This window comes from Eupeodes corollae, chromosome 1 (genome assembly GCF_945859685.1).
Source record: "Eupeodes corollae chromosome 1, idEupCoro1.1, whole genome shotgun sequence".
Lineage (NCBI taxonomy): Eukaryota > Metazoa > Arthropoda > Insecta > Diptera > Syrphidae > Eupeodes > Eupeodes corollae.
In genome coordinates, this window is record NC_079147.1 from 310,500,864 (window position 1) to 310,513,454 (window position 12,591).

A 12,591-nucleotide genomic window follows, 5' to 3' on the forward strand; every position below is an offset into this window, starting at 1 on the left:
AAAAAAGAAAATAGAATTGCGTTAGATATAGCAATATTTAAAATTATAATTTTGAAATTAAATTAATCTTTTTCAGAAATGAAAGTACTTTTATGAAATTATCTAATGTAGGGTTTTTGATGAGTTCTAGTAAGGCGAAACTGTTTTGATTTGATAGAAAGATAGGGCAGATGGTAAGAAGATGTTCTATTGTCATTTTTGGTGGGTTGTTGCAGTAGGAGCAGGAATCATTTCTGAGGTTACGATCAAGTATGTGCTGATGAGTGAGGGGGGTGTTGCCCATTGTCAGTCTCAGAATGGCTGTATTTTCTTGTCGTGATTATTGTGGTGGATATTTGGCTGGAATGCACAGAGGGTTAATAAGGTTTGAATAATAATTATTTATACCTGTTTAAGTTTGGATGTTCGTTTCATTCAAAGAAGCCGTAATATAAGCTCGGATATCATTGATGCTGCAAATATTTGACACTGAATACGACGAATTGGTAGCTTGCTTGGCAGCAGAGTCAGCTGCTCATTACTTGCTATACCTATGTAGCCTGGAAGCCAGGCTAATTTAAGTTTGTTGGGGTATTGGGATAATTTGTTACGAATCGTTGTGATCGGAACTTGGTTATTATTTAAGTTGAGAACTGCCTTTAAAGTGGAGAGGCTATCTGAGAAAATACAGAACATAGCACGTTTCTTTTCTGCAAACTCAATAGCAATAATTATGGCAGCAGATTCTGTTGTAAATACTGAGCTGAGTTCAATAAGAGCACTTGCTTGAATCGTATTTCCTCGCTGATCAATGACTGCGTATGCCGGGTTGTTGTTTATTTTTGAGTCGTCAGTGTATAAAAGGCAAAATTGTACGAGGCAAGGTGGTGTGCAAGTTCATTGTAAAGCTGTTTGAAGATGGCAGATGAGGCTATTTGATACCCAGCGAGAGTTATGTTGACGTTATTATTTTTAAGACACCAAGGTGGATAAGGGCCTGACTTTCGATTAATATAATTCATTCCAATGTGAAGTTCACTTGCTATTGGTATTGCTCGGTATATTTCATTTTCTATTTTTAGTTTGGTTTTTCTTCTTAATAAATGCGGATTTCAATCTCATATACAAACTATACTTTTAGTAGGATCAACACAAGATTAACATGCTTGTCCTTAAATGTCTAATTTCTCTAAATTGTAGTAACCGTGGCGTGAAGGTTAGTACGTGGGACTGTTATGCTAGAGGTCTTTGGTTCAATAAGTGGCTGTGCCACCTAAAATATAAATATTAGAGAAGCGAATTATGTGTGTGCTTTATTTATTCCAACAAAACGATATAGGTATGATGGAACATTATTTTGTTTAATAATTTCATCATATAAGGTTTTTTGTGACTTCTTCTCCATGCTAAACATTTGTTGGAGATGTCATTCGTCGTTTTATCCGGTCTTTCGTTATAAACAATTTTTAATAGTTTTTTCTTTATTTTCATTTATTTATTTACCTTGAGATAAAAATTAATCTGTGCCTTTAATTCGAAATATGACAAAATTAAAGCTTCAACAGTAAAAAAGACTTGCACTTGTTTTTAAACACACTGACATTAAAATGAATATTCGAGTTGTTTTGCAAAAGAAAAATTATTATTTTAAATCTACGAAATTTGCCTTGCCTGAATTTTTTATCTCGTCAAAACGCTTAGATTTAAAATTGTATTTCTTAATACCTCATAATAGTAAGACCGAAAGAAAGATTACCATAATCTTATAGCAAATGTACTTCTTCAGAAAGAAACTATAATAATTATAGACAATTATTGTCTCTTGATGAATTCCATTCTGTGTATATATGTTACCGGAAATGTATGTAATTCGTCGTTATATATAATTCCTAGGAAATGAATACAATGCTAAAAATCGCAAGGAAATGTGTGAATTATTTTTTTCTATACACATTGCCTAGGAATTCTATACATCTCCTAAGTTGCAATATAAATTGTATGTAAATCCTAGGTTTTAAACTTCTCCGCTCGGAAATGTAAATAATCTGTCATTATCCGTCATGGAAGTGTGCAAATGGCGAATCAGAATATCGAAAATATGCTTACCACTTGGATTCAAGACAATAATAATTCACATTGGAGCGAGGGTATAAGTTTTGTTCACCTCATGAAAAGCAGGGCATTTTACGCTGGCATCAAGCGAACTCCATATGAATCCCTTTTTGGGATCAAGGTAGGTCTACAGTTACCAAATGATTTTACCCAAAACATCGAAACTGATGAAGATTTAGAGAAAATCATTAAAAACCTTCAACATAATGTTGAAGAAGATGCCAAGGCCAGAGAGAAAAAAACTAAAACTCTCTGCCAAGGCATCATCGGCTAAACTAAATCTTAATATGAAAGAACCAAACGTGCTTTACTCCAGAAATATCCTCGTCAACATTTTTTAAAAGTCGCCTTAATTTGGTAATTAATGGCCGAAAACTGTGGAACAACCTAAACGAGGTCGGAATTGGCAGGCAAACAAGCTCAAATGATTGTTTTAACATCGATAGTAGTGAGTTGAACAAACAATTCTTAACCTTGCCCGGTACGTCCTCGCTTAATCATACTGCTGTAATAAATAAGATATGATATCTCTGATACTGTGTCTAGGCTTAAATTTTCTGTACCCAAAACTTCTAATGTCAAAGAGTTTCATCTTGATGACGATAAGGTGAGTTTTTTGGTTCTATTGGATTTTTCAAAAGCTTTTGACACAATTGACCACTCTATTCTTATACGTAAGCTAAAACACCAATCTAATTTTCGTCTTCTGTAGCAGGCTATATCCGTCTCCAATATGCTCTCTCCTTTTTTGCCAGTCTTGAAAGGTGTTCCGCAAGGTTCGATTTTGGGCCCTATTCTTTATTCTCTTTATATAAATGAACTCCCATCTATTTTGAAGTTCTTTTTCACACACATATATGCAAATGATGTGTAACTTTATTTGAGTAGTTCGCTTGGTCTTATTGAAAATTGCACCCATAACATAAACATTAAATAAGTACATACACAATTGAGAAAAAATCTTTTTATTTTATTTTTAGTTGGTAAGGTTTATTTTCCAGATTTTTTATATACATAATATAAAATTAAGAGATTTACTAGTTTTTTTAAGCAGTTGTATACAATTCCTAGGAAATGTATACATCACTTTATGCATTTCCTAGGAATTGTATATAATTCCTAGTTTTCATACATTTCCGGTGACATATATGTATATACAGGAAATAGCTTATAACCCACTTTCTGACTATTATGGAACCGGAAAGAAAAAGGGCCTACCTCAAAGTGTCTCAAAATATGTTACATTTTAAGTTCTGGTTATTATTATGTACTGACTTTAAGTTTGATGACTTCCATCGGTTTTCTTGTACAGAAATTAATGAACACTATTCTACTTCCCAAAACGAATAAACTTTACACATTTAGGGCGATTTTGTTCACTAGAAGTTGAACATAACTTGGGGATTTTTATTGTCAACTTGAGAATTCGGTTTTGTTCACTCAAAGTTGACGTTTATAACTTTCGGTTTTAAACTCGAGGGCTTACAAACTTTTGATTTTCATAACTTCCCGAAAAAGTAGAAGTTAAGAAGAAAACTTTTGTTTTATATACTAAAAAAAAATTAACAAAAATGTATCGAAGAAATTATTTTTGGGAAAATTCGGCATATTCATCTTCAAGCAGCGAAGATGAAGAAAGCCTGCAAATTGAGAGACGGGAATATAAAATGTGAAAACGCATTCAATTAAACACGTGGGATGACCTAGACTTTTTGCATCGTTTCCGTCTCTCAAAACGCACGACAATGATGGTGCTAGAAGAAATAAAGGATTCCTTGCCGTGTGATGAAAGGAGGTAACATTTTCTCGTTTTGGTTGAAGTGTGGAAGTGAAATATTTTTCATTTTTCTAAAAAGATCACGTGAATTACGACCTATCACGTAATTGCTAATTGCATTAAGGTATTATGCGATTGGTTACCTTGTCTGTCTCTTTATTTTCTATCACTGATTTGTATAAAAGAGCATTTTTAACAAACCAATCCTCCTCTTCGGGAGTATAAAGCACTTTAGACATTCTTTTTCTCGTTATAACGACGAGCTGTACGGGCTGTACAGCGACACTGACTTAGTTAGCAGAATCAAAGTCCAACGGCTTAGATGGCTAGGTCATGTAGAGCGGATGGACATCAACGCTCCAGCCCGGAAGGTCTTCGAATCCAATCCCGAGGGACGGCGCAGTAGAGGAAGACCGCGACTCAGGTGGCGCACCCAGGTGGGAGAGGACTTCAACCAACTTGGCGTGCGAAACTGGAGACAGCTAGCTAGGGACCGAGCTGGCTGGAGACACTTGTTGGTTGAGGCCCAGGTCCGCCCCGGACTGTAGCGCCACCTTAAGTAAGTAAGTAAGTTTTCTCGTTTCCTTGATATTCATGTTTATTATTTTTTTTTTATTAATTTTAAAATCAAAACATCAACAGCTCGTTTGCTTTTCAAATTAAAAACTGACATAATTTGTATTGACTGTCACAAATATCCCAAGGATATTTTCAAAACTGAAAGTTCGCCAACTTTTGTTTTTCAAACTCGAGAGTTATGAAAAAAATAGTGAACAAAATAGATTCTTAACTTTTGTTTTAACTCTCGAGTTAAAGTCAACTCTCAAGTTTGTCAAATTGAAAGTTTGCTTCAGGTTAAACAATAGTCAACAAAATCGCCCTTAGTATATTAATAAAAAAACAATTCACTTCGTCACATTGTTCTATGTTTTCGAATTTCACGATTAAAAATGAAAGAATTGTACAGTTTTTTTTTTGGTAGGAATACTCTCCATGAATTGATCCACATCACAAATTGTTAAAAAAATAAATTAAACTGATTGTTTAATTGTTAAATTTGGTATTTATTAAAATTTGTAAAGAAAATTCAGATTGCTCTTCATCAATACTTTTGCATAAATTTCAACTCCTAACAAATGGTAGTCTTAATACTGCTCCTTAGCCATATCATAAAGTGCACGGTTCTCATCGCCTTGACTATAAAATCGACGTAGCTCTACAGGTATTTCCTCTAAAGTGCTTTGTTAGATGGCTTTGAAGAAACTACGAATAGCTTTGACCATTTTTGACCATTATGCACATACATATATCTGACTTCATTTATTTTTATAAATTGTGAATATTTAACACATTATGTTATGACTTATGTGATTTTCAAAACTAATGTGAAAGGTTAAATTAAAACTTTTTTATTTGATTTTTCCAAGCAGAACAAAAATAAGTGATAAATAATATTTACTGTTCTAAAGTGTTAATATATCCACTGAAACAAAAAGATAAATATTTTTGGTAATTAATGTTCTAGTAGATACGTTTTTCAATCACCCAATAAAATATACTAGGAATAGATACAATTGATTTATAAATTTCCCAAAACACGTCACTCTTAATGTTAAATAAATATAACATACCTCGTGATAATTTTTTCATTTGAATTTACATAATAAGTTTCAAAGTGGTTCCTCAAAGAGCCCAGAGTATTTCCTTTCAGTAAGAACGATTCCTTAATACCGGTATTTATATGAAAATAAACATTAACCGCTTGTTTTTTTGTTGTTATTTTTATATACCTCATTCACGTGACCTTATTTTAGCTACAACCTTGAAGACTCCCACTCCAAAAGTTTTCAAAATTAACTTAGTTGATACTGTAGGTGATGAGTCTATTGTTTCATAAAGAAATGCAAATAAAAACTACTCCACTCTTTTTCTGCTCAAAATTACTTTCGATCCTTTTTGCTTACACCAAAAGTTGTTAGCACGAAATTCAATTCACGCTTTTAACTGCTTTTCAAACAGTTAAATCCCCCAAACTACATTCACGAAACATTTATATGTACATAACTTAGGATAGACAAGTTATCGGTTTATTGAATTTCATATAGGAAACGGTTGAACAATGAATTTGGCAAAGGATGCATGTTACGGGTGTCTTAAATATTAAACGTGCGTCGTGTGAACATGAAATCACGAAAACCCTTAAGTGCCAAAGAAAAATATTTTCACAAGCGATTTTGGAATTAGTTTTTTGACTGCTATTCAGACGGAAATAGAAACTCAACACTAGCAGTTGACTGTCCTGAGAGTAAACTCCGCCACTGCCGGGAAAAATTAAATTCAGAATGGATACACAGTTTCGGGCTTTAGGTGGAAATCCAATTGCTCCAGAATTGGCCATAGTCGGTGTTTTTAAAATTTAAGTAATTGTTTAATCTAATGAATTCTCATTGCCAGAATCTAAGGCAGTTCATTTTTGGGACAGCAGCAGTGCCGGTTAGATGTGAATGGACTACAACAGCCTTGAATTTTGCTCCACCAAAGGAAGAGCATGCTTATGGATTGGTATCACCTCGGAATGGAACCCGAGGATTATTGTCCGTCCTGCAAGGATTTATTTTAAAAAATTTACTTTTCAAACGGTCATTGTCACGCATTTTGGGAGGAGGTCCTCCACCTGCCGAGTGAGTTATTTGACTTAAAAGATTGTGCAAAGGTTTATAATATTTAATTTTGTTTATAAAAAAATATATCTAAAGCCTGCTACGTCCTAGCGAAGAACAGCAAATTGATGCCTTAATCGCATCCATGGTGGAAATTTTAACTCAAATATCCGAAGCCGATAAATTTATTGTGGCCCTGCCTGGGGAAGAGTCCTTCATTGCTCACAGCATCACATACTTTCAGGACGCAATCACAGAAAAAGTTAGCTATTTCAGATCTTTAAAATGTTTGAATAATTATTTTCTGTTTTTAGCTCTATTTGTTTCAGCTTGATTCGAAAGGGGCCTTAGAAACGTTCCTTAAACGTAATATACACTTCGTAAGTCTTTCGTATCCCAAAATTGGTTATATTATTAAAGATTGTATTCCATAGTACACGGCCGAAGATTGCCCAGGTGCCATGCTGTTCCTGTACAGTGCAGTTTTGACAAGAACTATAGAAAAGTAAATATGTGCAGTTTAATTTTATTTAACGAAAATCCTTTTAATTTGATGACATTAAACTTAAAGAACTCGGTCAGACATGGATATTAAAGGACCAGGAACAGTTTCTTTGGTCGGAAACAAAGAAGAGGGCTCTTTAAATATAGTAACTTTACTATTGACTGGAAGAGCTACTCCATACATTCATAACGGTGTTATTCATGCGGGCGATGAAAATAGCTATGTAATGTTTGTTTAATTAATCATTTTGCAAATCAAAACCTTATTTTATGTATGACTTTGAAGGCTGCTCCACAATATGGTACTTTAAATCGGTGCTCAATTGGATTGCTTCTTTGGGAAAACGAAAAGAAGCAGGTATCTACTTACTTTTACCATTATTGTTTCAATTTATGAAAACATATCTTATCCACTAAAAGACAACAATTCTACAACCTGGGTCACGTTTAAAAACACCACACCTTCCAATATGGATAACCAGTTGCATTGGATATTTTGGAGTAGTTTTCAACAATAACCAAGATCTTCTCAGAAATTACCATGCAGAAAGTCGGTTCGATTTGGTTTACTACAGTTGCTCTGGTAATGAAGTTTCGATGACAATTGACAACAGAGGATTAAAGGAGTTTAATGCGGCTATGGACAACCAAAAAGCTGAAAGTACTTCAAGTAGTTTGTCTGGCCCTGCTCCTACTGAGGGAAAAGAGGAGCTCATGAACACGCCACTAATTCACTTGATACATACAAAGTGGGGAGATGCTTATATCACTTTTCACTGTCCCACTTCGGTCGTTCGTTGTTTATTCAGCAATTAAATGAAATAAATACTGCACTTATAAGTACTTGTACCCAAGAGTATATGTACATGAAAAAGTAATTCTGATTAAAACAATTATTAAAATGCACTGCAGTGTGAAAACTGATACACTTTTAACGTATGAATTTATTAACTCCAAGCTTAAACACCTTAAGAAAAATTAATAAATGCTTCAAATCAAAGTAATGTGAATATTTAAATTCTTCGGATTGAGTTTTTGAAGAGATTTAAAGTCGTCTTGCATGAAAAAGTATACCTATAGTTTGTTATAGTTTTGTTTGGATTTTTATAATTCAGTCTACAGACATAAACAAAATAATTATTAGCAAATGTTGTCAAAAATTTATACGGAAATTAAAAGAGATTCAACAAAGTATGATAACAAGACCACTATTCAACTTACAAAAAATGATTCATATTCAGCCAGAATCAAGAACAATATTTTTACTAATAGTCCAAGAGCCCAGGGCGTCCAGACTTTACTTATTTTCTGAGTAACAAAATGTATCGTACAGAATAGTATAAGTGTATACTCTTAAGGTATACCTATACATAAATGGTAGCTTGGGCCGGGCACGCTGCCAATTTACCTGTACCAGTTACTAAAAGTAAATACAAAAATCTCTTACTTTTCTTGAAGTCTGAGTGATAATTTGTGTATATATTTTACACAATTTCATTAAAAATTTAAAATCGGCGGTAATTTCCCCCAGACACTTTAAAGTTTGCGAAATAATGAGGTAGGCTCTTACTCTAAAAGCTTTGCCATCTACAAAGCACACAGTAAATGCCCAGCGATTAGGGTTCAATAATTGCCAATCAAATAATGTCTACTTTATCTGAGGTTTTTGATGGCTTTAGATCGAGTTTGAATTCAAAATCAATCTTTTTACTTATTCGTAGTCTTAAGGTTATAACATCAAGTTTTTTGAATATATTGATAAAAATATTAAAATTTTGTTAAAAAAGAGTATTTTCGAGCTTAAATAGAGTTTAGATTTAGAATTAGCACTTGAAATTAGCTCTAAAACGAATTATTTAACAGTCCAAAAGAATTGCATTCAAGGTTTTTCAAAACTGGTGGAAATACGCTTTCACATTGTTTGATACTTTGCTTTAATTTTTTTTTCTAATAAATTAATAATATTTAAATTAAATTAATTATTATATGAAATCATTCTCGTTCCGATGAAGAAGTCGTCTTATTATTTCTAAAGGAAACATCCTTTCATTAGAAAATTTAAATAGGTTTTGGGCTCAGCATCGTGGAATAAATAATAATAATAGAATTATATTATTTTCTTTTTTAAATGGAGGAAATTATATTTTTTGGAAAAAAATTAAGCTGTCCTTATAAGGATTGAACATCGGGATCTTATAATTTAACCGAGATTATCAGAAATCAATGGTGAATGGATAAAGAAAAATAATAAAGCGAAATCTTATCTGACTTTGAGCGTAAAGGATGTTCAACTGGTGCATAGTGCCCATGTAATCAGCATTTGGGAAGTTTTCTCTAAGAAGTATAAGGCGTCAACTTTTGGAAGTCGGCTCTACTTAAGAAGAACCATTATCTGGGCTCGTCACTGCACTCGAAGTTCGAAATGAAGCCCATTTTACGAATAAACACTTCACTGGTAAAGTGTTCGATGAAAATAAAAACGAAGATGAAGTTTCAATATGTGATATAAACAAATAAGAAATTCGAAACTTTCAAAACCTAATAAGACGGATATTAAAGAAACAAGGATTTTAACTGCAACAAACTAGGACATTAAAAGCGAGCTGCTACAAATACAAGTCAATTTACAAAAAGGAAAACATGCAGTCATCTGTAGTATCGACATCACATAATAACATCAGGAATCAAGATTTTCTCTCGTTTGCAGTTTGTGAAGTACATTAGAGCTGAGTGTTGTGGCTGGTACATTGACTCTGGAGCTACAGTTCATATAACCAATGATAAAAATTTCTTTGAGTCGATCTGGTTGGTTGAATTGGCTAGAATCTAATGGCGAGAACCAGAAGATACTTCTGAAAGAAGTATTATATGTTCCTGAGCTGGATGGAGGATTCCTTTCGTTAAAAGCGTTAGCAAACCAAGGACTTGGAGTTGTTTTTAAACAAAATGCCAAATATACACTGGATCTCGAGTTATTGCCAAGCAAAGCGAAATTACAGTCTTTATAAGTTGGAAACTGGAAAGTCTATCAAACTGTTCTGTAAAACTGACAATTCATTGTGCATTCATCAGTCGCATCTAAATTGGTCATAGAGATCTAGAAGATATCCAGAATCTTGTAAAAGAAGATCTTGCAACTGGTATTTATCTGAGAAAGTGCTCTGAGAAGATCATTTATGAACATTACATTAAAGGTAAGCTGGCTTAGACTAAGTTCCCTTTGAGACAAAATAGAGAAAAACAACCTTCACAATTAATTTATTTTTATATCTGCGTCCATATACAGACATCAACTTCGAGAGGTAACCGATATGTCTTAACATTAAATGACGATTTTTCTAGTTACATCGTGGTGAATTTGCTGAAATCAAAAGATAAACTTGCTAGTGCTATAAAAGGCTATAAAAGCTATGTTCAATAATTTTTGAAGAAGTGTGTATGGAACACGGTTCCATGCACACTTCACCTAAACTTTTTAGCAGAACGCAAGAACCGAATTTGATGCCAAACTTCCAAATCGTGTTTGGGGAGAAGCTGTGTTAACAGCGGCCTATTTGCAGAATAGGTTACCCAGTAACAGTCTTGAGAGGACATCAGTTGAGTAGGTTACGATCTAAACTCAAAAGGTTATCGTACACTTGATCCAAAATCCAATAGAGTTTGAAAATTAAGATCCTTAAGAATTATCGAAAATTAACCTAAGAATCCAAAGCTACCCACAAATATCCAAGAATCTAAAACTAGAAACATTAACATAAAAGGAAGTTACTTCTCTGAAAAAAAAATTCGGAATATTTTTCAGAACGCAACTATGCACAAATAGATAAAGAAGCGCTAGCGATTATCACAAGTATCAAAAAATTTCACGAATATTTATACGGTAGACCATTCTTGATATATACGGACCACAAACCGTTGTTGGGTTTGTTTTCACCCTGCAAACCCACTCCAAATACCATTTCAGAGAGGATGCTTCTTAACATTATTTTCTTAAGCGCCTACAATTACAATCTGCAGCACAAACCGGGAAAGAAAATTGCTCATGCCGATGCGTTAAGTCGTTTACCAGATGACAAATCAAATGATTCTGAAAAAGACGAAGAAGAAGAAGTAGTCTTGATGATCGCACTACTAGATTCGCCACTTCTACAGGCGAACGACATTGCAAAAGAGACCAAAAAAGACAAGATATTGTCACGTGTCTTACACTGGACTTTAAGAGGATGGCGAACTACAACTGAACCAGACAATAAGGTGTTTTTTGATCGAAGGAACCAGATTTCATCTATCAGAGGCTGTTTAAGGAACCAGATTTCATCTATCAGAGGCTGTTTAGTATGGGGTCAGAGAGTGGTAGTCCCTGAAATTCATCGTTCAAAGCTTCTAACCGCACTTCACGCAAACCATCCTGGGATAGTTCGTATGAAGCCTTTAGCAAGGAGTTATGTTTGGTGGCCGAAAATATCTGCCAGCAAACGCGTTCTGACATATCTATCCTGTCAAAGGATATACTTGGGAGGAAGAAAAAAATCCTTGGTGCAGGATTCATATAGACTTCGCGGGTCCATTCAAGGGAAATCTTTTCTTTCTAGTTGTAGACTAACACTCCAAGTGGCTGGAGGTACATCCTGTTGCTTCTACATCGTCCGTATGTGCCATGACAGTTTTAAGGCAGCTTTTTGCTACCTATGGCATACCCGATGGCATTGTTTCGGACAATCGCTCAGCATTTACATACATCCTATGATTTTAATACATTTTGCGAAAATAATTTAATAAAACATATCTTTTCAGCTTCATTCCACACATCAACAAATGGCCAAGTGGAGCGAATGGTATGCACTACAAAAGAATATTTAAAGAAGGTTCCAAACAGAGATATTCGTTTACGTCTAGCACGATTCTTGTTAGATCAACACGTAACACCACATTCTTCTACTGGGCAGTCACCTGCGGAGTTGATTTTTAATCGGCGACCTCACACATATTTCGACAAACTGCATCCTGAATCGATACCAATTCAAGTAAGAGGTTCACAGCAACAAGATGTCTCGAAGCAAAACAATTACGATAGTGGTGAACCAGTTTGGTATCGGAATTATGCAGAAGGACCAAGATGGGAACCAGGTCGAATATCAGAAGTTAAGGGTCCTGTTTCTGTAGTCATCGAATCCAAAGGTGGGAAGGAAATTCATCGTCATGCAGACCAGATCCGTCGAAGGTCTGTGGAGCAGAGATCTGACAATCCTACAGCAGAGATGCCACCACCACCAGTTACTACGTTATCAGCAATTCGACCAGAACCTCGCCGATCAGATAGGCTTCGCAAAAATACTCAGCCTATTGTAGTACTCATACAATCTAAAGCTCGTCGATCGGATAGACTTTGCAAAAAGACTCAGTCTTCGGAAGAAGTTTCATCTTTGGGCGAAGGAGTGTTACATACTCACCCTGTAACCGTTGATTAACATTGCTACCAACAATGACAACAAAAATGACTGTGCATTTCCTTCTGTCATTTAGATACACGAGGTGTGCACGTTTTGGCATTTATTCGTG

General features: G+C 34.5%; 1 protein-coding gene across 1 annotated transcript; it reads left to right on the forward strand.

Annotated features, from left to right (window-relative positions):
• The first annotated feature begins 6,119 nt into the window (after positions 1 to 6,119).
• Positions 6,120 to 8,042, forward strand: LOC129940332 (inactive ubiquitin carboxyl-terminal hydrolase MINDY-4B). The gene is made up of 8 exons (XM_056048639.1): positions 6,120 to 6,267; positions 6,323 to 6,549; positions 6,625 to 6,790; positions 6,843 to 6,908; positions 6,963 to 7,033; positions 7,100 to 7,256; positions 7,319 to 7,390; positions 7,453 to 8,042. Exons 1-8 carry the CDS (start codon positions 6,211 to 6,213, stop codon positions 7,846 to 7,848), a joined length of 1,212 nt encoding a protein of 403 aa, XP_055904614.1. The 5' UTR covers positions 6,120 to 6,210; the 3' UTR covers positions 7,849 to 8,042.
• The last annotated feature ends 4,549 nt before the right edge of the window (positions 8,043 to 12,591 follow it).

Coding starts and splice junctions, on each gene's coding strand:
- LOC129940332 (XM_056048639.1), top strand. CDS start 6,211: ATGGATACACAGTTTCGGGCTTTAGGTGGAAATCCAATTGCTCCAGAA. Junction 6,550..6,624: donor GGAGGTCCTCCACCTGCCGA/GTGAGTTATTTG, acceptor ATATATCTAAAG/CCTGCTACGTCCTAGCGAAG. Junction 6,791..6,842: donor AGGACGCAATCACAGAAAAA/GTTAGCTATTTC, acceptor TTCTGTTTTTAG/CTCTATTTGTTTCAGCTTGA.